Here is a 27,538-nt window from a genome sequence, read left to right on the forward strand (position 1 = left end):
CCCGTCCCCGGCCTGTCCCCGCCGCGGCGATCGAGTGTACATTTAGAGTTTCGGTGCCCGCCCTCGTCACAATTTCCGCGCTCGCCCTTGCGCCCGGCCGCGGAAGAGGCGGGGGGTGTATGCTCCTGCTTGTAGTCCATGTCGCGATGTCCGTCTATTTGCTAGTGCTTGTTCTCGCGGTTGTGTTGTTCGTCCAATGGAGAAGAGAGATATCGAGAGCACAAATCTCGACAGTAGCTGTAGTCGTACGTACCATAATACGTCCTCCTGCCCGTCCGCGTCCGGATGCACGCTGCACACACACATGCCCATGCCAAAATGCCATCATCTATTCTCAACGCCCGTGCGCCGCTTCGACGCCTGAAAGCGCTCCGCGTACTTGGTCGCCAGCCGCGCCGCCTCCGGGAACTGCTCCTCGATCTCGCGCGCGAGCTTCTTCGCCGCCTCCCGGCTCGCCATCCGCCCCTCCAGGCCCACCCGCTCCTTCACGCCGCGGTCGTACGAGACGAAGTCGAACTGGCTCCGCGCGCGCACCTGGTCTGGCGGCAGCGCGGGCACGGGCACCCCGCTGCGCAGGCGGAGGAGCGCGCGCGCGAGCAGCGTCAGCGTCACCCGGTGCGGCCGCCACACGTCCCACACGAGCCCGAAGTCGGCGAGGAAGCGGAGGGACTTTGCGACGTCCGCCGTCCGTCCGCCCGCGTCCTCGTCCGCATCGAAGTCGTCTGCTTCCGCGACCGCCGCGTCGGGCGACGGAAGCGACGGTGGTGATGCTCGTCGTCCAGGAGCGCCGCGCGCAGCCGCACGTCCTGGCGCATGTGCTTGCGGCCGATCTTCTGCGCCGCCGCGCGCCGCGCCACGCGGCGGAGCGGTGCCTCGGGCGCGGCTACGACGGCGTCCTCGGGCGCGGGCTCCGGCTCCTCGCCGGCCGCGAGCTGCTGCTGCGGCGCGTCCCACTCGTCGTGGCTCCGGTGGCGGCGGTGGCGGAGGAGGACGTGCTCGACGATGCCGAACGCGCGCGCGTGCTCGCCCGCGCGCACGAGCGCGATCACCAGGTGGTTCCAGTTGTGCGAGTCGAAGACCGCGCCGGCGTCCTGCGCGTCCTTCCACGCGCGCGCGACGGCCGCGTGCCGGCCCGCGCGGGACATCGCCTCCGTGTAGATCGAGAGCGGGATGCAGAGCAGGGCGCCGAGGCGCGGGCGCGCGGGGCGGGGCGCACGGTCGACTGGAGGAGCGCGGCGCTCTCGCGCGCGAGCCCGTCCGCGAGCCGGCGGATCTCGGGCCAGACGAGCTCGACGGCGTCGATGTTGCGCGTGTTGCGGTAGACGTCGAGGAGGAGGGTGAGGGTGCCTATCGTCGGCCGGCCGTGTTTGGAGAGCATCTCGTCGTGGAGCTTCTGCGCGTCCCTGTGCCACATCCGTTCCACGTTCGCGCGCAGGAGGGGGGAGTAGATGAGGTCGAGGTTGTGCCGCCGCTTGCCGACCGTCTGCAACCAGTCCTCCTTCCTAGGGTCGTCTACGAGGGAGTCGAGGAAACCCTTGGCAGGCCGGGGGCCCTGGGTTCGCGCATACTCGCCTAGGAGGGTAGAGTACGTGACCGCTGTGGGATTCAGTGGTGCGTCTTGATGTTGTCCAGGACCCACTGCGCCATCCTCGTCTTGCCCTTGCTCAGGTACGACTTGAGGAGGTTGGTGAACACGTAAATGTTCGGCCTGAACTCGAGACGACCCTGTTCCGACATTCGCAGCATCTGGTCGTGCAGTTGCACCGCCATGTGAGCGTTTCCGGCGTCGCACGCAGACCGGATGAGGAGCGCGAAAGTGTGCGAGTTCGGTCGGACGTGAGTACCGTTCAGCTGGCTCATCTGCTTGGCGAGCACTCGGAAGGGAACGCCCCGAGCACGTTGGCCTTGAGGAGGGCGTTGAAAGTGTTGATGTTGAGTGGCTGGCCGCGGTTCCTTTCCTCGTCGTAGGTGCGCAGTGCATTCTTCCAAGCTCCGGACTCGATTTGGGCGTTCATGAGCGCGACGGTCATAAGGCTGTCGGGAACGACACCTTCGGCAACTGCGCGGTTGTATAGCTGCTCCGCACCAGCGGAGTCCCGCTTGGTCCCAAGCGTGGTGATGACAGTAGTGCAGATGGCGCAATTGGGCGTGACACCGTTGTCGCGCATCTTGTCCAAAAGCTTTGTCATAGACGAGTGGTCCCCCTTCAACGCGAAGCCTTGAAGCACGATACTATAGATGTGCAAGCCTGGTTTGAGTCCTGCATCGGAAAGCCTTTTGAGCCAAGTATTGACGCCTTCAATATCGCCGGCTCGTGCGTGGGCGTGGATGACGGTAGTGTAGTGTATAAGGTCAGGTCGTGGCCTTTCCTTGACGTCATCGGTAGACGAGTTATGGAAAAAGCGATTAAAGAGCTGTACGATGGTGGTCACATCGCCGATGACGGCGTAGGTGTGCATGAGGTTGCCTTGAAGTTGAGGAGTGATGAGAGAGGCCTGCGCTAGCGCATCGAAGTGTCTGTTCGCGGAGGCAGCGTCCCCCGTGCGGGAGTGGAGGTACAAGGCGTGACGGTGGTAATCTGCGTACAACTGCTTGGAGTGTTCGAGACCCGGCTCCGGGAGAATGGCGAGCACTTGGGCGGCGTCGTCGTAATCTTTCGCGTGCGTGAGCGCTCGGACGAGAGTGAGAGCGGTGGAGGAAGGGATGGAGAGGGAGGCGCTTAGGGCTGTCCTCAAAATCGCCAGGGCTTCTTGTGGTCGTTCCGACCGGATCAACGAGCGGAGCAGCACAACGGTTCCCAGTGCAGCCTGCGTCCCTGTCCATTCCTGTAGCGCTCGTTGATGCCACCCCACCGAGTCGTGGAAGGACCCAAGGAGTTCCGAGATGGCGTGCGTGAAACGGGGAGCAACGGTGCGGAGGAAACCAGGGAGGTCGTAGCTGTTAGAAAGGAAGAAGCGGCCCACCAGATCGCCATCCTGCAGTAAGAAGTCTAGAACGGCTTCTGGGCCCGCGTATTGATGGAGGCATCGGGTCAACACGGTGTAGACGTTAAGAGCTTGAGCCAGTCGTGTTTCGTCATCTCCAGCGAGGTCCAAGATGTGACGTGCGCCGTCCATGGCACCGGCGAGCTGCCCCTGCATCGCGGCAACACAGACATGAAGCCCATGCCAGCGAGCTTGTGCCGCATCCGTGGTTGGGATTCCAGGGTCGATGTGGTAGAGAGCGTCTTGTATTCGTTCGCCCCAGAGACGAAGGACGGTAGGAGAAAGGGTGCCGTGCGGATCTCGAGTGACCTCGTTTATGAGCTTCGCGATGAACTTGTGGGCAAGCGACCAGTGCAGCGGGTCGCGACAGGCCCGGTATACCTTCCACGCATCGTCCGGGGAGCCTGGGTCATCCCGGTAGATGAATGGGAGGATGACGCGATTGAGCGGCGACGTGTCCCGCGACGAAGGGGGTCGTCGTGATTCCGACACTTGGACAGCGGTCCCGCTTGAAGCGTGCCGTCTTTGCGGAACTTCGAACTGAGTGGTCCAGTGGGATACTGAGTGCAGGTGCGCGCGACTTCCGGAGGCGATCGGCTTGTGGTAGGAGGAGCGGCGAGCTCTAGGTCGGGCGGGACATGGTGCTGGGTGACGTGTTGTCCGGCCCCCTGTGACACGCGTCAGGACTTCGGGCCTAGCAAGAACCAAGGAGCTAACGCACCCTCGGGGAGCATCCAAGTTGGAGGAAGCGCGGTGCTGCACACCTCGTCCGCCTCATCCGGTAGAGCCCTCCCCTTCCCCTTCTTGTCGACGCGCCTGGGATGCGGGGTGAAGAAGTCCGAGACAAGCGGGTGGCTGGCCGAGCGGGCGAGCATGCCAGCGGCAGACGCAGAGACGAGCAGGTGAGAGACGAGAGGGCGAGTGGGGAGGACGGAGTGGCGGACGGAGGCAGCGAGAGGTTCCAACATCACCAGCCTCGCTGGGACGAGTGGTGGTCGGCTCCCTGCGCCGCGTTAGCCAGAGGCGGAGAAGCGGGTGGGTGTAGACATACCTGAGGCGGCGCGGGGCAGGAACGGGAGGGCGGCGGGGCGGCGGGAAACATGCACAGAGGAGAGACGTGTAGGCCGGTCACGGTCGAGTATCCGTCCAGCGCGCAGAAAGTTGCGACGGACGCGTCTGGCCCGGCGCTCTCGAGCCTCGGCGCCTGCCGCGCGACCAGGCCCGGAGGCGTCGATGGAGGCGCCCATCCCTCCCGCCGGCGGCTATCCGCGCTAGATTCGCCTTCACACGTGTCGTGGTTTGACGAAGATGATTCATCTCGGGTTCAAGATCCCATTTGCCGCAACGCCATCGACCTCTGAGGTTTCCCTGCACCGTCCAACACCCAGCTCGCCCAAGAGTCAAGCATGGCCACACCCCAGCACGAGATCATCATCGTGCCCGCACCTGGCCAGCCCGGGTTCGAGGAGCTCCGGCAGCAGTGCTACGACGTCCGCATCGAGGTCTTCCACCGCGAGCAGGGCTTCCCGCTCGAAACCGAGGTCGACGAGTGCGTTCCATCCACTACCCTCTGCCCCACCCACCCACCCCGCCGCGCTCTCCGGGCCGTCCATCCGCTAAGTCGTCTCCCTCCTTCTTTATCGTCCACCGCGCCTGAAGCCCGACCGCCCGCTGACCGCCGCCTGAACGATGAACACCCAGGTTCGACGACGCGGCGACGCACTTCCTTCTTCGGCTCACGCCGTCCATGCAGCCCATCGGCACCATCCGCTGCGTGCGCGGCCCGCACGGCGCCTACTACAAGCTCACCCGGCTCGCGATCCTCCACGGCTTCCGCAAGCACCGCTTCGGCCGCGCCCTCGTCCTCGCCCTGCACGATTACATCCGCACCGACGTCCGGGCGCGTGCTGCTGCTGCTGCTGCACCGGGCCCTGCAGGGTCGCCGGAGCCCACGTCGGTCACGGTCGTCTGCAGTTCTCAGCTGCCCGCCAAGGGATTTTATGCAAAGTGCGTGCTCCGTTTTCGGGCCCGCCTTCGCCCGTCAACGCAGACCGATAACCCGGTGACCTCGACAGATTCGGCTACGTCGCCGAGGTCAGTTCCCACCGAGCCGTGACGCGGCGCGAAAACTGATAACGCTCTGATTACGATGGGCGATGGTACAAAATTCTACAGGGGGACGAGTACGACGACGAAGGCGAGCCTCACCAGAAGATGGTCGCTCGCTTGTCTCTGTCCGATTAGGAGACTCCATGTGTATGGTGGAACGGGAACCGTCGTAAAGGGTCGTTACGTATGTACAGCGGGAAGCAGAGATGGGAGGAGAGGGAGCTAACAATACAGATGAGCGTGCCCGGAGCGGAGCGGTGGTGGTATACAGCAATGCGGGATCGAGAGTTCGTCACGGTCGTAAAGCGCTGCAAGCAGAACTGTAGACGACGCAAACGTAACCTGTAAACCGATAGACGTGGGACGGAAAGAACGGCAACATGTGCCCATAGAGAAACCCGTGGGAGGAACGAATGACAACGAGAGCAGGGAAGCAGGCGAAGAGGAAGAGTGTTCATATGTGCGTCCATCGGCAAACCGCCAGACGTCAGCGAAGCCAAGATAGCAATCAGTCGAAGGGTGAAGGCGCTCAACGGCGCCGCGAAGTGCGGGTATGGTCGGCGCCGTCGTCGTCGAACCCGTCACTCTCGCTCTCCGAGCTGGGCGGCTCCTGCTTGATGGAGCGCTGAGAGGCGCGGGGGATCGGCATGAGGTTGATCGGTCCTCCGGGGAGGATGCTGAAGTTGATGCTGCTGCTGCCGTAACCGGTCGAGCCCTCCTCGTACATCTTGCGAGCGGCCTCGTACTCGAGCTTCTCCTGCTCGGCCTGCGCAAGGAACGGCTGGAACACGAGACGCGGTCAGCAAACGCAGTCCAATCAGTGGGTGGCGCCAACCGCAGCAGCACGTACCTTGCGCTCGTCATCGGTCATGGAGCGCCACTTGCCCGCAGCGAGGACGGATTGCTTGGTGGTCTCGGTTTCGTCGCCAAAGACCTCGCGGACAAGCTCTTCGTCGGACCGGATGCGCTGGAGGAACATGAAGTACGCGCTGAGCGGCTTCTTGGGAGCGTTGGGGTCCTTGATGTTGCCCTTGCGCGACTTGCCCGCCTTGCGCTGCGCCGTCCGATAGGCGTTCTCGCGCTTGATATCGTCCGGCGTGAGGGTGCGCATGTACGCATTGAGGTCGCGCTCGCGAGCGTCCTTGAGGGCCTGAGAGCGACGGCGGTACGGCTGAGCGGGCAGAGGGATCAGTCACATCTATCGAGGATCAGTCTGAGAAGGACGGGCGCGTACCTCCTTCTGGTCCGCGGACAGTTTGGCGTACTCCTGGCCGGCCTCCTTCGCGGCCTGGGCGACGTTGAGCTTCTTGTGGCTAGACGCCTGGTGGCGTTGGATCCAGTCTGTGAAGTAGAGCTGCCAGGCGGACGGCGCGAGCTTGGGCGGGCGGAGGACCGACTTGAGCGGGGCTGCGTTGACGTGTACATGTCAGAATCACGTGTGGACGCGACAGAATTCGGAGGCACTCACGGCTCTCAGATCGCTTCTCAGGCAGGACCTCCACCTCCTCCTCCTCCACCGGACGTCGCTTCTTGCGCAACGTCCCGTCCCGGTCGTCGTACTCGCTGATCGACCCCGCCCGCCGCGAGCTGTACGACCGCGCCTGCAGCAGCGGCCGCGGGCCGGCACCGGCGCGCTCGACGACTGGAACATCTGTGACACCGGCGTCCCACGCCGCAGCGACATCCGCGGCCGCTGAGTCGCGAAGTTGTCGTCTGACATCGCCGGGGCCGCGACCGGAATTCTGGCGGAGGGCGCAGAGGGCGGGTCCCACAGATGGGACGCCCAGCGGGTGCCTCCGTGCCGTACATGTGTGTGTGCGGAGAAAGAGGGCCCGACATGTCCGCGCGCAGCAGCTGGTCACTCATCACCGTGTCCTCCGGCGGCGAGAGGGGGAGTGGCTGTAGTGCGGCGTAGGCGGTCGTGGGTGAGAACGGGCTGACGTCAGGGAAGATGGACGAGTTCTCGCTGAAGGCGGCGAAGGACGACGACATGGGCGACTGCGCAGAGTGCGCGTGACCGGCGGGAATGGGGATTGGTAGCGAGGGCGAAGCGTGCGAGGCGTCGGGGTCCGAGATCCAGTTGCTGTAGAGCGTGCTCTCGTTGAACTCGGGCGAGGAGGGCGGGAAGTAGTTCGAGGACGAGTTCGAGAACGTGGAATCGAAGCGGCGCGTGTGGCCCGGGATGCCGGGCTCAAGTTGGGATATTGTCGACTCGGGCGAGCCGGGGAACGGGATGGAGGACATGGTGTTGTATGGACCATGTTCGCGTCCCACGAGAAGGGCGACTTGGGTTGTTCGTGCTGGAGACCGTCGTCGAGGTCGAGGCCGAAGATCATGTTGTCCGGTTCGGAGATCATGGGTCGTAGTGCATGGGCTCGTCGAAGGAGGAGTACATGGGGGAGTGGTCGCGGAGGGACATGTCGGAGGCGGCGAGGGAGAGCTTGGCGGCGTCGCGGTCGACCTCGCGGTGGTGGTAGAAGGGCGAGGCAGGCATAGAGACGGGGCGAAATGGCGTCGTGGTTCGAGGAAAAGGCTCGCCTGGATAGCGCCTTATAAGGGATGGCGTACGCGCGGGCGGGCGGGCGGAGGACGTCGGGGGAAGGGTGGGAAGAACGCGCCTGGGGCGGGCCTGACAAGACCGGAGGACGGGGGATATGTTTGCGAGAGATGGCGGGATTCGAAGTGGCGGTATTTGAGGCATTGGCTATCCAGTCGGCCGCGGGGCCTAGCGCGACTGACTCGGTGAGAACCTGCGGACGGGATCTGGAGATGGACTGGAATCCCGAGTTTCAGCGGTTGCCTTTCCGGGGAGTATTCGCCCGCCTAATCCGGGAGGTGCAGGAGATGCGAGCACGGGCGGCGGGGGCGTATGGAAGGTGTTGCTTGGATCGTCGGCAGAAGCAGAGCGTACTCACCTCCCTCGCCGTCGTCCCCGCGTGATGCGCTGGCAGCGATGGTGCACGCGCGCGCCGAGATCTGAGAGCTCGCGGTGGCGCCTGGTGCGCGCGTCCAGTCCTCTGGGCCCTGTCGGTCGGTCGGTGGGGCGGCGTCCGGCGAGCGTTTTGTGAGGGGTCGAGTCGGCCGTCGTCGTTGCGTTGTCAGCAAGAGAGATCGGACGCGCGCCAGACCGTCGACGCCGCCCGCACCGCACTGCCCGGTCTCCCGGACCTGCCCTCATGCCCCCAATCGGGCATACGGCGGGACCCCGGTCGCCCCCGCGCACGGCAGCTCTGTCCCCGCACCCCGGCGCACGCCGCCATTGTCTCCGGCGCCCCTGCGAGCGCCTCCCCTGCCCGCCAATGGCTTCTCGGCGCGCCCGGCCCTCCCGCCGCGCTTGGTCCCGCCGGATTCGCGCCGTCCCCTGACGTCGACGCCAGGACATATCGCCCCCGCACTCATCACCCGTCCACACCGTCGGAAGCTGCGAAAGCGCGTGCAACCCATCACCCTCTGATTCCGATTGCTCAGGCTCGTCAACATGAGATCATGCAGCGCAAGACGGCTACCGTGATCATGTAACCACGATCTTCTCCGTCCCCGTCTGCAGATCCGGGTTGTGGTACACGCTCTTTCCGACCTGTGACGTCCATCCCCAGCCGACCAACACCATCCCCGAGGTGCGCGCGGTGCGAGAAGCAATGTCGTCAGCGAACATGACCATGCGCACAGGCCCCCGTTCGAGGTCCCACTCACCTCCCAGCCTGGCACGTCCTTCATGATCATCCTCTCCCGCTCAAGCGCAGCTTGCTGCCGGCGGTACGTGTCACGGTCACCCTCAGCCATGAGAAGGGGCACCAAATGAATCCGTGACCAGATCTTCTCCCTATGGAGCTCTCTGAAAGAAGGTCGCATCAGCTCGGGACGCTCGTCGCGGAGGGCGCGTTCCGCTATCCAGATATGTCAATGATAACGCGCCCTCGGGCGGTCGGATCCAACAGAAGGCCACGTTTCCCGTTGGGCGGGCCCATGGCTGCCCACGTTCCACGTCCGCCTGACCCCCGTCCGTAGCGCGCCAACCGAGGGCAAACTTTCCACGTACCTCTGCTCAAGGTTCCCCTTTCCAACCCGATAGAAACCGTATGCACACACCGCCGTCACACCGCCGAGGATGGCCATGGCGCCCGGGCCCCGGATCGGAAGGTTGCGCTTGTACTTGACTGGCTCGAACCCGCCAGGGGGAGGCATATCCCTGTGATACACACGCGCAGACGCGCGACACACGTTCGCGTTTAGCGTTCGACGAAAGAGTCGAACAATGGCTCACTGTCGGTATGGTGTGGACACTGGGAAGCGGACGAGGCGTCAGAGTTTGCGCATACAGGCAGATGCCGTGACACGTAGGACTCACTGGCGAAGATATCCTTCGAGATACGTCAAATGCGGTCTATAGTCGTGTTCCACGCTCCTACGTATGGAGACCTAGGACGCGAGCTGGGTGAAGCGGGGACAGTGAGGATGACGAGAGTCGAAGGCAAGCGCAAACCTGCAGGCGGGCTGGTGGCGGCTCGCAGCCACGTGGGAACGTGGTGTTTGCGCTCCCGCGCGTCCTGAGCGCTCTGGATTTGTTCGACAAAGGCCTTGGTATGTTGCCGCACGGCATACGACAGCTGCAGAGATAAAAACAAGCATACGGGCATGCCAGCGGCTGCGGCAATGTAGCATGTATGGAATAAAGACGGGTTGGGAGACAAGGCGAGCGGACGAACAGCGCGTCCGGGTATGGGAAGTGCATACGAGACATCTGGGAGCCAAACATGACAGCTAGGCTCGGACGCGGCAGGCACTGCGCCCGCTCACGCCTTTGCTCGTCTCCACCATGAACCCCCGTCCTCCCTCGCCTCATGGCCCCTCCAAGGCCTCCGCCCACGATACCCCCAACTACAACCCTTCCATTTCTGCCACGCAGGACCGCAAGGCGAAGCACAGTCGCATGATGGGCATTACAGCTGGCGCAGAGGACGTCAAGTATCATGCCAAGTACAGGGAGCTGAAGAAGAAGGTGAAGGAAATCGAGTCGGTGAGTCACCTCCCGTCATCTTGCGCAGGACTGTGGTCCAATTGTTCCAATATTGTAGGACAATGACAAGTTGTACTTCAAGCTGTTACTTGCCAAAAAGAACATTCGTCGCATGAACCTTGAACGCGCGTATGTCCTCGTTCCTGTTACCCTATGTGCTCTACCCCGTATCCTTATGCACTGCACGGCGTTCCCAGTATCCTGTACGAACGTCTCGCAGCCGTTCCTCCCACCCCTGGCAGGCAGACCCAAGAACTGCCTTCAGATGCGGACCCTATATTCCAAACGAAGGCTCCGGCTCCCCCAGAACACGCTCGAGTCATTAAAGCCAATGACCGCGACGTTTCCGAGTATCTGCGGGCACGCCCGAATGCTCGGCTCGTAGAGGGTCCGGATGGGAGAGTGGTCGCGATCGAAGATACTCCTGCGTCAACTACCGTGGATGCGCGCGGGGTCCCTATCCCCGCCGGCCCTCCCCCTCCGCACGGCATTCCTCTCGTTCAAAGTTTTCAACATGACTCTGGCCCGGGCTATGACCCGTCGCGACAGCTCCCGCCACCGCCTCCTATGATTCCCCTCCTCCAGCACAATCAAGAGCCGGCTGGACAAGAATCTTCTGTGACAAGCGAACACCACGCGAATCAATACCCGTATCCGCAGTCCCGACCTCCCCCGCCCCCACACGCTTCGCATTCTCACAGCAATTCAACCCACCGTTCACGGTCGTCTTCGGCGCGCCCGGATCTTGATAGTGTCCCTGGAGGAACGTCGCGTATGGAAGGTCCGCCGCCCAGTTCATACTCCGTTCACAGTCGCAGCCCGAATATGCCGGGCGAGCCTCCGATGGAACACAGAAGTCGCCGCCACGACATACACGAGCACGCCCAACCTCATGGACATCCGCATCCGCGCCCGCCCATCCATGTGCCACAGCAAGGCATTCCGGAATCACCCCCCATCCTGTCACCCACCAGCCATCACCGCCGCGGCCCGCACAACCACCAGCGCATCGGGCCTGGGGCGAACATCCACCGGGAGGTAGACCCGGAGCGCGACTACGAGCGGCGCCAGCAGCTCGAGTACGAGCGTTCAATCGAGCGCGAGCGCGACCTCCAGCGCGCCGTCGAGCTCAAGCACCGGCTCGAGATGGAGGAGCGCGAGGAACAGGCGCTCTGGGCCGAGCAGGAGGCGCGGGCGCGCGTGTCGCGCTCTGGCTCCCCGGGCTCGGTCGCCCGGGCGGGGGGCAGCCGGGAGAGCCCACTGCCCGCGCCGTCCGGGCACGCGCACGACCACGATCGGGAGCGAGGCCCGCGCGGGTACGCGCCGCACCTGATGGACCGCGACGCGGACGAACGTAACGGCCTTCGCGACCGGGGCGCGGGCAGGGAGGGTTCCTCGGGCGAGTCGCGGAAGCGTGCGCGGGACGAAATGGAGGTCGACGACCGGTACGAAGGCGCGGCGAGCGAAGGTGGGGCGAGCGCCCGGAGTGCGGCGAACGGCCGGGGCGGGAAGCGGCCGCATTCGGAGGAAGAGGGCGACGGAAGCCACGCCGGGTCTGGGAACGGAGAGGGTGTGGTCGACGATAGGATGGAAGAGGCGTAGGGTCGCGGATAGAGCGTATGCTTCCAGGACATTGGACGGGGGTGGATGGTACGGCGTTCACTTCACCGTTGTCGTCTCCGCAGTGGACGGCCGCCGTTCAAACCTCGCTGACCCGGTGTTTGCTCTAGGTTGACCGCAACAAACGTCACGTACGTATCTTGGACCGTGTCTCAAGCGCAGCTTGCGCACCATGCCGGTGCTCGCTGTTGTGATATGTATCGCCGTTCTCCGATAGGCTTCAGGCTGTATGTGGGTTCGCACATGTCTGTTATGTATATCCTAATATGCAGCATGCGTTGCACTGATCATCGGCATCCCGCAAGCCGACCCCCGCCAGCTCGCTGCGCTCACACGCACGCTTTTATGACTCCCGAACGAGAAAGTAGGTTCGCGAAGGCGACCGCCAAGTACGCCCAATCGGGCAGTCCGAAATGGAACCCGCGCCCGCTCCACAAGCCGTCCCCGCAACCGGCTCGCAAGGTGTGTGCGGTCCACCGCGCCCACCGCGGTGCTCGACAGCACACGGCTCACGGCGCCCAACAAACCACCCGCGAAGCTCTGCATACGGCCGTCAGAAGAGAGGCACGCGGCCGCGGCCGCCCCCGCACTCCGCCGCGGCGCTGGACAATAGGAACGGACCCCGACGCTGGGAACACGGTTCACCGCCATGCGTACGAATCACAGTTTGCGGCGGGGCGGCGAGGACCCTGTTCGAAGACCTATGTCCTCGCCTGCGTACGGTCGGATCCCCGCCGCGGGTCCACGGCGGTGACAGCGGCCCTACCGCAGTGCCCGCGGTTTCCCGAGCCGTGGTCTCAAGCTCAAGAGTCACTAGTCACGGCCTGGAGGTCCGCCGCACAGCAAAAGCGACAGACGGATGTCGAGCTCGACGCGACGTGGTGGCGCCACGACTGCAGGCGGCTACCACCTGGGGCGATTCGTGGTCCCGGCTCCGAATTCGAGACCTCTGCGCCTGCCAACTATTGGCAAGTCACGACTGGTGCGTCCCGCGGACGTCACCCCCAGGTCCGGCGGTCCCATCAAGAGGCAGTACGCGCAGGTCCTGGGCTTGCGTTTCTGTTCCACAGATGGCCTGCCAATGAGACACATGCATGATCGTCTCGCTCATGAGACGCCGCGCGCGGGCGGACGCCTCTGTCATAAGCGTACGGTTTTACGAATGCGCACAGGTCTGAGGGGTCGACGAGCCTCGTCGATCGCCGAGCGGGCTCCGAGAGCGCATGTTGTTTCCGACCGAGCACGCCGGCATCTGTGGGCGCCGCGGCGGACGCCACGGTCCGTCCCCGTCCGCCGCAGGCCTCCCCGTCCCTGTTTCTGAAGGGATCGGTTGCTGCAGCGCCGGACGGACGAAGGACGATAATGACGAGGGTGGCGTCAGATAATTAACGCGCTTCAAAACATCCGGCACGCTCGCTGCGTCCAGGCCAGGGCGCGGTCGGTGGCGGGGCGTCGGTTAGTGGCGCAACGCACCTGTCGGACGCTCTCCAGATCCGCGCTCTCTTACTGAACTTTCGCGTTGGGCTACGGCCACATGCTTGGCGATCACGGCATCGTGTGGGTCCGGGAAGTGCGCGAACGGCCTGGGGTACAAAGTGCGCCGTCGTGCGTGTGTGGGCTCCGCGACGACTGCGGAAGCAAGGTTTACGTACGTCATTTGCAGCGGACGAAGGCCAAGCGTACGCACACCCGAGCTCATGTCGGGGCGCGAGGACGGGGGTGGTGCGATAATTACTTGCAATTGGTTGCAGAGTCCACGGGAGTTTCAGAGGGCAGGGGAAGGCGCCACCCGCTCCGAACGCCCGCTGCGTCCAGGGTGCTGGAAGTGGAGGGCGAGCGCCCTGGGACGGCGGTCGGGACAGCGCATCCGACCGGGCCTGAAACGCGGGGGTGGGCGGGTGGATAGGTACCCATCGTATGGCATGGTGCACCGAAAGTCCCGAGTACCGCGCCGTGGATCCAGGCGCCCCTGCGCCCGCGGGGAGCGGTGGAGGGGGGGGGCCTCGGGGCGCCGGAAATAGCGGTGGGCGGTCCGTCAATGTCGCGCAGACGCGAGGCGGAGGCCCCGGGGGCCCCTTCGCGCGGGTTCGCTGCATGGGCGCAGCTGGGCGGGAAGCAGACGGCTGCGAGGGCCCGGGCGCGCGCGCGAGGGGACGAGGCCCACGCGTCGCGCCGTCCCCGCCGCCCTTCTCGTTCCTCGTCAGGCCTCTCGACCCCTCCGAATTCTCTCGCCGGACGCAGCGGGCGCCCCGGGAGAAGGTGCGAAAGGCCGGGCTCTGGGCGTGCGTCGATGCGCGTCGGGCGAGCAAAGGCAGCGCAGGGGGAGATCGGGTACCGCGATTTGGCTCCGAGGGGCAGAGAGGGGCGGGCCCTCTGGTGCTCTCATGCGACGGTGCGGGCCGGTCGACCTGGGTGCCGAGCGCGGTGGTCATCTATAGCACAGATAAGGCCCGGAGGAGCGAGCACGGGTATGCACTGGGCGGAGTCTCCTGAGCGCGGATGCGATGCGCACCGAGCAGGCTTCGCCCAGCGCCGCCCGACCGCTCGGTGCGCGGAGTCGAAAGGTGTGGGATGCGCGGGGGGCTCGGGCTTGCGACGCATGCGTCCGGGGAGTGCGCAGGCAGAGAGTGCGGGCATGGGGCGAGTCTGAGGGTTCGAGGTCCCGGGAGCGGATCACGGGCACGCGCGCTCCGCCCTTCTTCGACCGACCGACCGACTCTCGTTTGGTAGCACGTTCCACGGCGGCCTCGCTGGCCACACCGCCCTCCTGCGTCATCTCTGAATCAGCCACATCGTCGGCCATCAATCTAACTAGAATCGCGCACCCCGCACCACCCTAGGGCTGCGGGCATTCGCTGCGCCGTGCGAAGCCCCAGCCCGCCGCGAGAGCACGCTCGATATGGCCACCGACGTTCTCGCCCGAGCTCTCACGCTCAATGGCGGATTTGCGCCTCCACACACACCCGGGACGCACCTGCCATCTTCCGTATCTCGACAACCTCACCGCTCTTTGCGCAAACTCCGCAATCCCAGTGACGGCGCGGCGTGACACCGGCCTGCGGTTGTGACCCGTCTGCATGCCGCCGGCAAGTCTTACGGCTTCTGCCGCGAACATTCCCCAACTTTGCAGTCAGAAGCGCAGCACCAGGCTTTGGGCTGAAGGCGACAACTTCGAATTACGTGGCTGGGGCAATATCACATCTGTGTGTGGTGACAGGTCCTTCCATGTCTCCCACATACCAAACCAACGTGCCGTCACCGGTAGACGTGGTCCGCTACAGTGTCGCGATAATCAGCGAGTGAATGCGCGTGGGCTCGCCATGACATACCGTGCAAGTTCGCCGCAATCTCGGCCTCCGCCCGGTCACCGTTCGCGAGAAGCTTCTCCTTGTTGTACAGCAACTCTTCACGCGTCTCGGTTGAGAACTCCTGGTTTTGGGCTGCAATCGCACGGTCTCAGACCATTGTGCGAAACGCGCGCCGGCAAAAAATAGACGACCACTCACTCTCGACGATGGCGTCCACGGGACACGCTTCCTGGCAGAACCCGCAGTAAATGCACTTGGTCATGTCGATATCTGGCAGGCAAAATGACATTTAATGCCGCTGGCTGACAGGGACCGCGATTGAAAACTAACCATAGCGGGTCGTCCGCCGCGAGCCGTCGAGTCGGGCCTCGCTCTCGATGGTAATGGCCTGCGCAGGGCAAATCGCCTCACAGAGCTTGCACGCTGCCCGTCATACATGAAATCATGTGTGAGTGCAGGCACGCGTGAAAACAAAGTTTTGCCACCCACCGATGCACCGTTCTTCGCCGCTAGGGTATCTGCGGAGAGCGTGCTCTCCGCGGAAGCGAGGGGAAAGAGGGCCCTTCTCGTAAGGGTACATGATCGTGTATGGCGGACGGAAGAACTGCTCCAACACCAGCCACATGCCTAGGTCCCGCGACCTTGAGCGACCCCGCTCCATGCGAACTGTGCCTGCACGTACCTCGAACGATCTCGGTGAAGAAGAACAGGTGTACGGCCTTGTCGAGCGCACTGGGGCCGCCCTTGTAAGGATCGAACCCCTCGCCGTGCTTGTCGGCGGCGGTGTAGTGCGCGGTGGCAGAGGAGGAGGGGTTGGGGACAGGCTTCGCATACTGGTAGGTGTTCAGGTGGGGTTTGTGTTCGGCGTGGCGAGGCGCGGTCGAGTGCGAGCGGAAGGCAACAGCAAGAGAGCGTGGGGCGGTGATACGGCCAGCAGCCAGCCTGGCGGAGGGACCGGCGGCAACAAGTGCGCGCGCGAAAGACATGGTGGGGAGCGTTCGCGACGCGCTGGACGACGGACGACGCCTGCTCGGGGTTGTGGAGGACGGTGAGCTCCCGCGTTGGGGCCACCTCAGAGCCATCCGGGCGCTGCCGGGTGAGGCTCCGCCAATCGGCGGCCGCGGATGTGATACGGCCCCATCGCTGACCCGATAACGTGACATACGCGCTACCTCCCTCCTCTGCCGCCATGTCCTCCTCGAAAACACAACCCAAGGCAGTCCAGCAGAGGCCTTCCACGCAGGGTTCGTCGCTTCCTATGCGTGCCGCGTGTTCTGTCTCGTTAACCGTACCGGCGACTAGCCAGACATCCAGCAGCAGTATAATCGATACCAAAGCGACCTCCAGACCCTAGCGAGCAAGATCGGCGAGTTCGAGCAGGAAGTTGAGGAACACAAGTACGTATATCTTGTTGAGAAGTGCGTTATTTGCGTCTGAACTACCTCCATAGTCTCGTACTTTCTACTCTCGATGAAGCTCTGACAGAGGAGCCGGATCGCAAGTGTTTCCGACTAGTGGGCGGTGTGCTTGTTGAACGCACAGTCCAGGACGTCGTCCCGGCCCTCCAGACCAATCGCGATGGGGTAAGCAGGATCGTGCCCCTCGTATACCTTCGCATTCAATGTCTCTTCAGATCCAGAAACTCATCGCGAGTCTGACGGAGCAGTACAAAGGCAAGGAAGAGGAATTTGAGACTTTCAAGCGAGACTTCAACATTCGGCCCATGCCCGCAAGCTGAGAAGTAGATCAGCACGGAGCACGGAGCGGGCGGGGATCGATGCGTGGTGATGGCGAGCGAGGTGACCCCTGGTCGGTCTCCTTGGATCAATGCGCCGACGTACCCCGGACCTCGTTGCTCCCTGAACCCGCGATGGTTCCTGTGCCTTTGACACTGTACATTAGTCTCCTCTGTCAATGCATATCATTCCCTTGTTGGCCATGCAAATACATATGTGTATGGTGTCTGTACGTGGTCTTGGAGAAGTGGCGCGTGGCTGTTAGGCGCGGTCAGATCAAAGGGTCCGCCGTCGGAAGAGGCGAATCGGCTAGGTGCTGCCTGACCGCTTGCGATCCCTCCTGGTGGACCCATATGTGTCCATGTTGCTTCCTCCATCCATGTTCGACGCCCTCTCCGCCGTCCGCACTGCGCCCGCGCTTCGGTCTGATGCCCTCGCTCGCCGCAGCCAGTGCAGAGTTTGATGCGCTGAAATGGAACGACGAGTGGACATGACAACAAGCGCCTTTTCTCTTCCTCCTCCCATTCCCTTCCTTCTCCGCCCCCTCTGCCGTCGCTGCGGATCCCTGGGCTTTCACTCTTTCGCTCGATTCCCAGCCGGCTGTGTTCTTTCCCCGTTCCTTCTTTAACGCCACCATGAAGTTCTCGATCGCATACGTTGTCCTCGCTCTCGCCACCGCTGCGGCCGCTTTTCCCGCGGACACCACAGGCTTCTTGCAAGGTGCGTCCGTTTGGATATCACCGCTAGCGCGAGCAGAAGGGTGCAGGAGGGCTGAAGACTGGTCGTGGAACGCCATAGGCAACCGCGTCGCACGCGACACTCCCCTCACAAGCGACTCGCAACCGTCACCAGTCTCTTCGCCCTCCGTCGGACCGTTGGACCCTGCCTCCTCCTCCCTGTCGTCGGGCACGCCGCCTGTAAACCCCTCGAGCTCGTCCGCTGCCTCCAGCGACCCGTCGAGCGCTTCCTCATCATCATCGGCCAGCAACAGTACGACTTCCACTTCGACGTCAATTGCCTCGGACATCACTTCAAGTTCCAGCACGGATGTCCTGACGAGCACGAGCTCCTCCACCGAGGCCACCTCCTCGTTCGCCTCCTCGTCCACCGGAATGTCGACCTCCTCGACTGAGGCTGTGTCTTCGACCTCCACCTCCACCGCTACCTCGACTGCGTCAGATGTGACCCCGACCTCCACCGAGTCGGCAACTTCGACCTTGACTGATGTAAATTCCAGCTCAACCGATGCGTCGACGTCGACCTCCACCTCGGACGCCTCCACCTCCACCTCCAACCCGGCTACATCGACTTCGAACGCGGCTTCCTCGACGGTTACTTCCAGCCCCACCTCGGATGCCTTTACCTCTACTTCCGAAGTGGCTACGTCAACCTCGAGCGTTGCTTCCTCGACGGTTGCGTCCAGTTCCACCGACGTTCCGTCCTCCACGACTGAGCAGGCATCTTCCACCTCTGACGTCGTGTCCACGTCGACGTCGGATGCGAATGCCACTTCCACGTCTTCCACTGCCCTCACCTCGACTTCGGATGTTGCTTCCTCTTCCACCACGGTCGTCTCGTCTTCCGCTGCCAGCACGACCTCGAGCTCTAGTTCGGCAGCTGCTCAACCTACGTCGCTTCCCGTGGATAAGGATGCCTACACGAGTGGCCACAACAACATCCGGATGCAGTTCAACATGCCTCCACTCTCTTGGTCAGACGATCTCTCGGCCAAAGCCCAGGATTATGCAGACAACTGCCAGCTGCAGCACTCGAACGGAGCCATCGGGCCGTTCGGTGAGGCGCTCGCTGCCGCAACCGGTGCCTTTGACGCGTCGGCCGCCGTTCGGCTGTTCCTCCAGGACCAGAGTAAGCAGATTCACATTGATGACCATGCTGCTGGTCAGGCTGTTTATGTTATTGTTTCTCGTAGACAAGTTCAACGCCAAAGCGAAGCAGGTGACCTTGAGCCACTTCACCCAGGCCGTTTGGAAGTCCACGACCCAACTCGGCTGCGGCGTCGCGAGCTGCCCAGGGCTTTTCCCATCCAAGAAGGGAGCTGCCACGTACCATGTCTGCCTTTACGATCCGGTCGGGAATGTTGTCGGCGAAGAAAAGTAAGCAGTGTCTTTGTGACGCAATCCGGTCATCCGGTCCTGACCTGTGCGCGTCACACAGGGCCAACCTCCCCCTCAACTAAACGCGACCTAAGCCCCGCGTCGCACTATTTATTCCGCTCTCATGCTCTCGATCCAATTCGTTCGGAGTGATGCACGGCTCTCCGCGGTCAGGCACCTTATGTTATTTGCACTATTTATCGCCTCAAGGGCGTTCGTCTCCAGTGCCACCGCCTGGACCGCGGTGGCACGTCTCACGTGTTCGAATCACTGAATCAGTGCCCTATCTATTGCCCCGTCTGGATGGTGTACGCCGTAGGCGCCTAGCGCCCGGATCTCAGTCGAGGAGCCTGTAGTAGCCCGTCGCTTGCGACGCTGTAGCCAGTACGCCGTGTTCAATACATTCACATGATATGTCGCCGTCTTTGCGATGAGATGACGCGGCCTCTTACTCAAACCGAAGCGTCGATCAGACGAATCGTCAACTTCGTGAGCCTGAGTCAGGCCGAACTGCGAAGAGACTGGGGGCGGTGGAAAGCCGTGCTTGTGGCGGCATGTCCGTCTCCGTCGGGGCGAGCGAGCGCGGACTCGCAGGATATTATCTGACGTTGGTAAAGCCGGAGCATGGATCGGCGCCGCGCAAGTCACGATCCAGGCTAATAATGAAACAGCGCAGCGGTGGCCCGAGGACCCCAGGCCACAAGGAGCGGGTCCTTACAAGTAATGCGGTCTTTGGCGTGCAATGTGCGTGGTGGCTTCAGATCCGGGCGGGAGATTGATTGTCGCGAAACCTCGCGACTGCGTGGCGTCAGCACTTCGGACTTTCGTGCACGTCCGGGGCGTCAATGACGAATGCGGTGGCTGGCCCGGAAGAGAGGTTGGCCGCGCCCGTGTCCGCGCCCTAGTGCGCATTTGTATGGCACGTACAGCGACTGGGATCTCACCATCGGACTCGGGCAGTGTCATGCAAGTGACCCTGGAGATCCGCTCGTGGCGCCGACGTTGCTCATCGATTCGTAAGACCAGCCAGCGCTCTATATCTCCCCAAGCACCCGCGTACCGTGTGGGACGCGGTGCGTGCGCTCGGGGCGCCAGAGTTTCACGCTACTAGTGGTCCCTACGCCCGAGCGCGGGGGGGCTACTAAGACCACCTGGGGAGACTCGCGCACCCCCACCTCCGATCCGGGCGGAGTGCCCACATCCGGCCTGAATTGAACTCAACGCGAGCGCGACAGTCGAGAAGCGCCGGGGGCGCGCCTCTGTAGGGCGAGAGTTCGATGCGCGCGGCGAGAAGGACGATAAGGCGGAGGCGGGCGGGCGGGTTCGGGTCTGTTCGGGTTCGGCGTGGGCTGTGCGGAGGATCTCAAGCTGGAGGCGCGTGTGGGAGGCGCGAGCCTGGCGTACGCGCAAGCAGAGCTCGTCGACGGCGGAGGCAGATGGGCGGACGATACACACAGTACACAGCTGCAGTGGGCGATGGGCGACGGGGTCCTCGCGCGCCGCGATTGAGTGCAGGCTGACATGCGATTGCTGCCAACCCGATCGAGTCTGGCATTAGTTGATTGTGTCGCTCGGCGCGGGGGCGCGCTCCGAGGGCGCGAACCCGCACGCGAGCGTCTGTGTCGAGCGAGGGGCGAAGAAGACAGGATTCGCGCTCGACTGTGGGCGTACAGGGTCCGACGTCGGACGTTACATGTGTGGGACCTGGGGCCTAGGCTCCGTTGTGGAATAGACGGCGGAGCTCCGACCTCACGAGGCCAGCACGTTCGCCGCGAACGCGCCGAGCCCCATCTCGTCCAGCGCCTTGCGGTGAAGGTCCATGAAGAGCGCCGTGCCCCCGCCCACCGAGGCGTTCGTCACTGTGGGTCAGCGCGGGACCGCACCGGAAGGAGAGAACGTGAGCACCAGGCCGCGGGCGACGGGCAGGAAGGGAAGACGCACCCCACAACGCCGCGCGGACCCACGGCTCCGCGTTCGTGCGCTCCCCGAGCCCGACGAGCGTGCCCGCGATCCGGAGCAGCACCTCCGCCGGCCGCTCGAACGTCGTCCCCACCGGCAGCCCGTCCGTCGCGATCGGCAGCCCGGGCCCGCCGCCAGAGCGCACCGTGAGCCCGAAGCAGCGCAGCGCGCGCACGTCCGCCCCGATCGCCTCCGCGGCGCACCGCGGGCTGCCCTCCAGCCGGAGGCGCTCCGCGAGGGCGTGCAGCGCGAGGGCGTGCAGCGGGCGCACGGGGCCCCGCGCGGACGCGAACGTCGCGCCGATCCGCGCCTCGAGCTCGCGCATCTGGGCGAGCGACGCCCCCGCCGAGTGCGCGAGCTCGTGCTCCAGGCGGTCGCGCTCCTCGAGGCGCGCGTCCCGTCGCCGCGGTCCGCGGCGCACAGCGCGCATGTGCAGGCGTGGACCATGTGCGCACGGAGCGCGGCCTGGCGGGTGCGGTACGAGGGCTCGACCGTGTACGGGATCGTGACTTCGGTCCCAGAAGGAAGGTTGGAGGCGGCGCGGACGGCGAGGACGTCGCCGATGCAGTACCAGACCGCGGTCGAGGAGCAGGCGTGGTTGAAGAGGGAGGCGGACGGGTAAGCCCCGCTGGTCGGCTCCCGGGGTTGCTGTCAACGCCGTGGGCTTCGAGGCGGATAGGGCAGAAGAGGTTGTGGCTGCAAATCGCTTCCAGTCGAGCGACGTCGATGTTGCATATGGGTGAGAGAAGGTCAACGGGTTGAGGTGGGAGGCACGAAGGAGAATAGTTATCAGGAGGCGAAGGGAAACCGCTACCGGCATATAGCTCGTACACCTCGGCGTGAACATCAGGGTTTCCATAGAGCCGTTCGACGATGCGAGACAGAAGCAGAGCGCCGCTCTGGTCGCCCAACGCTCCGCCAGATAGGAGGTCGAAGGTGAGCACGACCCGGTTCTTGGGGAGGTCCTCGTGGTACACCGACGCGAATGGCTTCGAAACCAGCTAGCATGGGATTAGCAGCACACCGTAAGAGCACACGTAATATTCTTACCAGCAGTTCGCCAACTTGCACATCCCTAGCGGTAACAACCCCGCGGCCACCCCCCATATGAGGCATCCGGCTCACCTTCATGGGGCCCCAGTATTCCGCGACGTCCAACCGGATTCGTGAATATGCCGTCCTGTATAATGTCGCCCAATCGTAAAGTCCGGTCGAGGCTTCCCGTCGGCGAGCCTGACACTGTGTGATCCATTGACTAGCCGACGGCTCGGTGGGTGTCTCTTCAGCGAAGCGGTAGAAGGACTTCTCGGCGTTCGCGAACTGCTTCCGGCCGTACTGAGCTCGGGCCAAGCGGAAGCGCGCCTTGGTGGCCCGGGCTCGATCGAGACCCTTCACGTCAAGTACTCTCTGTGCATCGCACTGAGCACCAGAGAAGTACCCTAGATGAAGATACGCCTCCGCGCGATTGAGACGAGCCGCCAGCGCCGTAGGGTCCAAGGTAAGCGCATGGCAGTACGCGTGCGCCGCCAGGAACCACTGCGACATGTTGGCATACTCGTTACCCCGCTGGATCCATGCGTCTGTCGTGCAGGAGTGTTTGGGACCTCTGGATAGACACTCCCGCCTTCCAAACTGCGCCGCGTGCGAGCGCATGGCCTCGAGTGACGAGCCCCACGTCTGTGGGACTGTCAACGCGGACCACTGGAAAAGCGCCTTGTGTGGCCGTCTTGAGCGTCGGCTCACGGATGATCATGATGCCGCCAATGGGGAAGAGTGCGTCGAGATGGGAGAAGGTGCAGTCGTAGGTGGAGGGGAAATTGTAGATGGACAGCTTTTGCACAGTGCCTTCAACGTCTTCAACAGCAAGGTGAACGCCATTCATCACAACTGTTGGAAGTTGTTGGGCAATGTCTCTGGACGTTGAAAAACGGTGAACGTACGGGCAGGAGCGACAACACGACAAAGCAGATAACGGCCCTGTCGAAGTACCGGCTGTCAGTGAAGAAGGGGTGTATTCTCAATCATGAGGGCATACAGCATAAACTCTTCGCATTCGCATTTCGGACAATGTAACTGGATGTTTTGTATGGGATCGATTTACTTGCGTGAAGGTGGGAATCGGCGAAAACTCACCCGGCATCAGATTCTCAAGAGGCACCGTGCTCGAGTGCTTGGAACCGCCAACGATGGACATGAACCATCGGACGCTGCCGCTGGGCTGCTGCAACTTATTGCGCTGAGCTTCATACTCCAGGGCGACACTGCGTCTGTCGAGGCTTGAGGCTTGGACAACTGGCTGCCGGGTTTCGTCGACAAGCCATCGTTGGTATTTGTCAACAAACATGACGGCGTCATGGTCGGAGAAGTTGTGGGGGAACGCTGGGGGAGTGCTGGCAGAAGGGCGAGGTCGTTCCGTCTTGTTCGGGAAATCGGGAGCTCCGAGCAAGGTAGGGTAGCCGGTCGGAGCCATGGGGGGAGAGGACATTCTTGTCAGTCTGGGCAATACAAAGAGGGGGGCGAATGAGGGGAGTTTTGCATGGCTCGCCGCCCAGTTTTGTGGGTCGAGAAACGTGGCTTTAAATCATCCATGGATTTTCTTCCGACGCAGATGAAGGTGCTCGAACCCAGGGTCGAGGATGCGTTGAGTGGCGGCCGATGACAGCATTTGTGTGCGCAAGTGGATCCTCTGTTGCGGATGAAGTTGGGACATATTGAGAAGTTAGCGGAACCATAAGATTTCCGCTACCTATCGTAACATGGCCATGAGGCGATATCATTTGGACGAGGCGTCGAGACTTACCAGGTCCCTCGCAAGTTGTCGCAACATTCGCAGAGTACAACGGGCTCGTGTGATGTGATATCCCGCCGCAGCCTTGTGCTCCAGTAGGCCAGGTTTAAGGTACGGCACTGAGGAATCTGGCTGGATTGGAGTATCAGCCTGGTGTGCTCACGACGCGAGTGGCGGTCTGCCTCGTTGAAGCCTTCATGCACCTGTTCAACCCTTTTACCGAAGTGCGGGTTTCACGAGGCTGCGGTGCAATGCTGCTGCCGGGGGCCAAGACACGCGCGCCCGCCCGCGGGGAGAGCAGTTTCGACATTGACGACGCAGTCAAGAGGGATCCCAGGGCAGCCTACAAGTGCCCACCGAAGAAGCAGACGCTTCGTCACGCGCAGGCGTCCCTGCTCCACCCATTTGCCGCCCAGCCAGCTCGTCCCCCTGAGCGCTCTTCTCAGTGTGCATGCTGTGGGCGCCCTGAATCTCATTTACGCTTTCTTCTCTGATGAACGCTCCCACACATCCTTTGGACGCCCACATCACCCCACTTCCGCCTCCCACTCGGTCGAGGTTGCGGTCTACGCAGATCTTGACCTCTTTACCGCAGCTCATCTCTGAACTCGTCCAGAACTCTCTCGATGCCAGGGCCAGAAACATATCTGTTCCGTAGATCCCGAAGAATGGTCGTGTTGGGTCCGTGATGACGGCGCCGGCATTTCAAGAGAAGGCCTTGCTACGCTTGCTGGCAGTGGTGAGAGTGGGAGATACAGTGAGTGCGCATATACGGACCAAGAAGGATGATATGGCAGCTGACTGCGTGATAGATACATCGAAAGCATACGCTTCAAATTCCTTAGATGATGCAACATTCGGTTTTCGAGGGGAAGGCAAGCGCCCTTACTCAGTAATATGGGATACGAAGCTCAATATCTGACTATGACTAGCTTTGTCATCGATCGCCGATCTATGCTGTCTGGAGATGTCTTCAAGGACGAGACACTCTTCCGAATGCTGGTCTATAATACTGAAAGTAGGGCCAGTTACTCACCTCCCTCCATCTCTTCTAAGTTGCTCCTATCAAGGGCGGTGCTGCGCTGTATGCGGGTCCGTCTGTTCGTTGGCGTAGAGAGTCTCCCGGAACTGCGGTCTCCGTGCGCGACGCCTTCTACAACGTTTGTGTACAACGCCTTCCTCTCATTCTTCCTCACCAATGGATGTCCACAGCTGCCGGTACGTCGACGATCGCATCCCAGCGCGTCACGTACCCTAGAACTTGTCAAGAAAGAGATTGCTACCTTCGCTCTTGTTTTCCCCGAGGTGTCCTTTACTCTCGACAGGGCATCCAGAGGCACGGAAGTCGGCCTTTCGACATCTCATTCTCGGATATTGGCCGTGCCAAAGGTATGGTTGCCTATATTCTCACCCTCCCTGACAGGCGGCTCATGTCTCGAACATCGCGTGCAGACTCAATCAACGCTCACCGCGTTTCGTCAGATACACGGACGACACTTTGTTGATGTGAGCCAGTGATCGCTTGAATGCATGTTGTATGTTGAAGTGCACTTAGCACGTCGAGCACGTCCAAGAGACATTCGGTGATCTGCACCTAGAGGGATTCTTATCCTTGCATGGTGCTAGCACGAAAACTATCAATTTCTGTGTGGGTCAATTGCTGATGGCCGCTATGCTCCAGCTCATACACTGTCTCTAGATATCAACAAACATCCGATTGAGCATGGCGAGCTTCAGATGCGTATCGACTTCACGTTTGGTCGTAGTTCGTTTGGTCAGCATGTGAGTATAGATGTAGCTTGCATGCATCTACATCGACTGATTTTCGCTAGGCATACGATGTGTTCGAGCATCCTAACCATCTTCAATCCGGTGAGTGTCACGATGAGGTCCTATGCCGTTTTGACTGATGAAGCAATGTCCAAAGGTCGTCGTTCTCCGCGGAAGACAGAAAAGAAGGCCATATACGTATTGAACCTGACAATCCCGTCCCGAGATGTGGACAACCACGTCAGTCCGTCAAAAACTGTTGTGCAACTGCGGGTCGGTGAGGTCATGTCAATGTCCCCGTACACATCACTGATGCATGCTAGAACCCTGCCTCAGTCTCATCTTGGTTGTCGGCAGTGGTAGAATCTTTTCTCGTACGAAATGGATTCCTGATTCGGGGAACGCAACGCCCACCTGGGGCATCTCCCACCAAGAAGCGCAAACGTGCCCACGGGTTGCAAGACGACTTGGAGCCTTTGACGTCTCACCTCCGCCGCTCGTCAATTCAAACGGAATTATCGCCGCCCAGCGAGGTCCACCGCGCTTGGGAGACCACACTTCTTCCCGAGGAAACCGGCGTCGTGATTTCTGGACACGACGAAAATGGAGATCTCGTATGGCAGGACTCTGTTACTGGCGAAACCTTCGTTATCGACCCCCGTACGGGTAACTCTTATCCTCGGCACATGGCAAGTCTCGACAAACCCTCGATTGGATCACTGGCAGGGCGACGGCGTCTTTCCATGCGAAACATTCACGCCACAACCAACTCTCCGAGGCCTGACGCTCCAACTTGGGTTACGGACGTTTTAGAAGGCAATGACGCCTACAAACTGGCGGAGCGCCGTGTTCCCGCCCTTCTATCAATACACACCAATCTCGCAGACGGTGGTCGTGCGCCACCAATCCACGCCGGACGGCCGCTCTTCACTCCCGTCCCGTGGGACGCGACGAACGCAAGGCTCGCCGACAAACACCATTTAAACGTCGTTGCGCTTCGCTCGGCGCGCGTCCTCGGGCAAATCGATCGCAAGTTTATCGCATGCATTTTCGCCGGCGGTGAAGGAGGAGAAAGAAGCAGCTCCCTTGTGCTCGTCGACCAGCACGCGGCGGACGAGCGCGTGCGCGTCGAGCGCTTCCTCAGGGACGTCTGCGAAGGCTTCCTGCGCGCCGCTCCCACGCACCCTCAAACGAGCACCGGCCGCGACCTGTCAAGCGGTGAAGACGAGGTGGAGACCGGTGTGCGCAAGAGGACGCTCGCGCCGCCCGTGCCCGTCCTGTTGACGCGGGCGGAGGCAGAGCGGGTGCAGAGCGGGGATGTGCGCGCCGCGTTCGCGCGCTGGGGCGTGGATTTCGCGGACAGGCACCTTGGAAGCGTGCCTGGCCCACACACGGCGAGGACGCGGCCACCGTGACACACGTCCAGTGCGAGGTGGCCGCAGTGCCCGAGGTCGTCGCGGATAGGGTCCGTGGCCGGTTTTTTGTGGGCGTATTACGTCCGAGTCGTGCGCGCGTGTGTGCTGACGGGCCGTTTTGGCTAGCTGCTCGCGGGCGACGAGCTCCGGGGTCTCGTCAGCGGGTACTTGGCGAGGCTCGAGTGCGAGGGCACGGAGGGCGTGCTGCTTGCAGGGCAAGCCGGACCCCGAGACGTGGGCTGGCAGAAGGCACTGCGGTGGTGCCCACAGGAACTCGTCGATCTCATCAACTCGAAGGCGTGTCGAGGTGCGCGTGTCGCTTTGCTTTGCTTTGTCTGTATTGACCCGGTCTCGCGGCTGGCGACAGGAGCCATCATGTTCAACGACACGTTGACAGTAGAACAATGCAGAGGGCTTCTGTTCAGGCTGTCAGAGACGGCGTTGCCCTTCCAGTGCGCACACGGGCGGTGAGTGGCCTGGGCCTCGATTCGTGTTGATTTGCAAGGCGCTAATACGCAGGCCGCGACAAGGCCGTCGCTCGTACCGCTCGTGCGGATAGAGGATCGACACGACTCGTCCGCAGGGAAAATACCGGCCATCGATTGGACCGCGTTCGCGCACCGTGCAGCGTTGTAGTATGGCTGTCGATGTGAATCCGAAGTGAACGTCTGTCCGTCCGCCTGCCGCGTGACTGGGAGTGAGTCGCACATGGCTCTGG

General features: G+C 62.4%; 10 protein-coding genes across 10 annotated transcripts; 5 read left to right on the forward strand and 5 right to left on the reverse strand.

Annotated features, from left to right (window-relative positions):
• Positions 1-324: 324 nt before the first annotated feature.
• On the reverse strand, positions 325-3,952 carry BXZ73DRAFT_74237 (uncharacterized protein; the record flags this gene model as incomplete). Its single annotated transcript, XM_048021996.1, has 6 exons — positions 325-722; positions 761-1,148; positions 1,217-1,552; positions 1,636-1,860; positions 1,899-3,652; positions 3,706-3,952. 6 exons carry the CDS (start codon positions 3,950-3,952, stop codon positions 325-327), a joined length of 3,348 nt encoding a protein of 1,115 aa, XP_047882061.1.
• A 438-nt stretch (positions 3,953-4,390) lies between these two features.
• Positions 4,391-5,228, forward strand: BXZ73DRAFT_97289 (acyl-CoA N-acyltransferase; the record flags this gene model as incomplete). Its single annotated transcript, XM_048027313.1, has 4 exons — positions 4,391-4,533; positions 4,686-4,991; positions 5,060-5,078; positions 5,160-5,228. The coding sequence occupies 4 exons, from the start codon at positions 4,391-4,393 to the stop codon at positions 5,226-5,228; spliced, it is 537 nt and encodes a 178-aa protein (XP_047882062.1).
• Positions 5,229-5,622: 394 nt separating this feature from the next.
• On the reverse strand, positions 5,623-7,587 carry BXZ73DRAFT_87617 (uncharacterized protein; the record flags this gene model as incomplete). Its single annotated transcript, XM_048024647.1, is given in 7 exon segments — positions 5,623-5,874; positions 5,944-6,264; positions 6,328-6,500; positions 6,562-6,694; positions 6,721-6,835; positions 6,901-7,467; positions 7,487-7,587. The coding sequence occupies 7 exon segments, from the start codon at positions 7,585-7,587 to the stop codon at positions 5,623-5,625; spliced, it is 1,662 nt and encodes a 553-aa protein (XP_047882063.1).
• A 1,199-nt stretch (positions 7,588-8,786) lies between these two features.
• BXZ73DRAFT_6163 (GRIM-19) lies at positions 8,787-9,290 on the reverse strand (the record flags this gene model as incomplete). The annotated part of the gene is made up of 2 exons (XM_048021720.1): positions 8,787-8,928; positions 9,133-9,290. Coding segments are annotated over 2 exons (300 nt in total), but the record flags the coding sequence as incomplete, so codon positions are not given.
• Positions 9,291-9,909: 619 nt separating this feature from the next.
• BXZ73DRAFT_40221 (uncharacterized protein) lies at positions 9,910-11,712 on the forward strand (the record flags this gene model as incomplete). The annotated part of the gene is made up of 3 exons (XM_048018534.1): positions 9,910-10,110; positions 10,169-10,239; positions 10,308-11,712. 3 exons carry the CDS (start codon positions 9,910-9,912, stop codon positions 11,710-11,712), a joined length of 1,677 nt encoding a protein of 558 aa, XP_047882065.1.
• Positions 11,713-14,985: 3,273 nt separating this feature from the next.
• Positions 14,986-16,024, reverse strand: BXZ73DRAFT_40202 (NADH-quinone oxidoreductase; the record flags this gene model as incomplete). Its single annotated transcript, XM_048018531.1, has 6 exons — positions 14,986-15,005; positions 15,060-15,170; positions 15,237-15,308; positions 15,369-15,461; positions 15,528-15,665; positions 15,721-16,024. The coding sequence occupies 6 exons, from the start codon at positions 16,022-16,024 to the stop codon at positions 14,986-14,988; spliced, it is 738 nt and encodes a 245-aa protein (XP_047882066.1).
• Positions 16,025-16,227: 203 nt separating this feature from the next.
• BXZ73DRAFT_97294 (Prefoldin beta-like protein) lies at positions 16,228-16,776 on the forward strand (the record flags this gene model as incomplete). The annotated part of the gene is made up of 4 exons (XM_048027314.1): positions 16,228-16,282; positions 16,345-16,435; positions 16,489-16,621; positions 16,672-16,776. 4 exons carry the CDS (start codon positions 16,228-16,230, stop codon positions 16,774-16,776), a joined length of 384 nt encoding a protein of 127 aa, XP_047882067.1.
• Positions 16,777-17,409: 633 nt separating this feature from the next.
• BXZ73DRAFT_97295 (uncharacterized protein) lies at positions 17,410-18,971 on the forward strand (the record flags this gene model as incomplete). Its single annotated transcript, XM_048027315.1, has 4 exons — positions 17,410-17,494; positions 17,573-18,640; positions 18,705-18,888; positions 18,950-18,971. 4 exons carry the CDS (start codon positions 17,410-17,412, stop codon positions 18,969-18,971), a joined length of 1,359 nt encoding a protein of 452 aa, XP_047882068.1.
• A 1,666-nt stretch (positions 18,972-20,637) lies between these two features.
• Positions 20,638-23,317, reverse strand: BXZ73DRAFT_87620 (uncharacterized protein; the record flags this gene model as incomplete). Its single annotated transcript, XM_048024648.1, has 8 exons — positions 20,638-20,747; positions 20,830-21,172; positions 21,292-21,495; positions 21,570-21,848; positions 21,898-22,479; positions 22,514-22,734; positions 22,788-22,824; positions 22,949-23,317. 8 exons carry the CDS (start codon positions 23,315-23,317, stop codon positions 20,638-20,640), a joined length of 2,145 nt encoding a protein of 714 aa, XP_047882069.1.
• A 2,055-nt stretch (positions 23,318-25,372) lies between these two features.
• BXZ73DRAFT_97297 (uncharacterized protein) lies at positions 25,373-27,456 on the forward strand (the record flags this gene model as incomplete). The annotated part of the gene is made up of 7 exons (XM_048027316.1): positions 25,373-25,417; positions 25,468-25,507; positions 26,291-26,724; positions 26,781-26,870; positions 26,947-27,127; positions 27,188-27,287; positions 27,351-27,456. The coding sequence occupies 7 exons, from the start codon at positions 25,373-25,375 to the stop codon at positions 27,454-27,456; spliced, it is 996 nt and encodes a 331-aa protein (XP_047882070.1).
• Between the last annotated feature and the right edge of the window lie 82 nt (positions 27,457-27,538).

The sequence above is a fragment of the Epithele typhae genome (genome assembly GCF_022376455.1).
Source record: "Epithele typhae strain CBS 203.58 chromosome Unknown BXZ73scaffold_4, whole genome shotgun sequence".
Taxonomy (NCBI): domain Eukaryota; kingdom Fungi; phylum Basidiomycota; class Agaricomycetes; order Polyporales; family Epitheliaceae; genus Epithele; species Epithele typhae.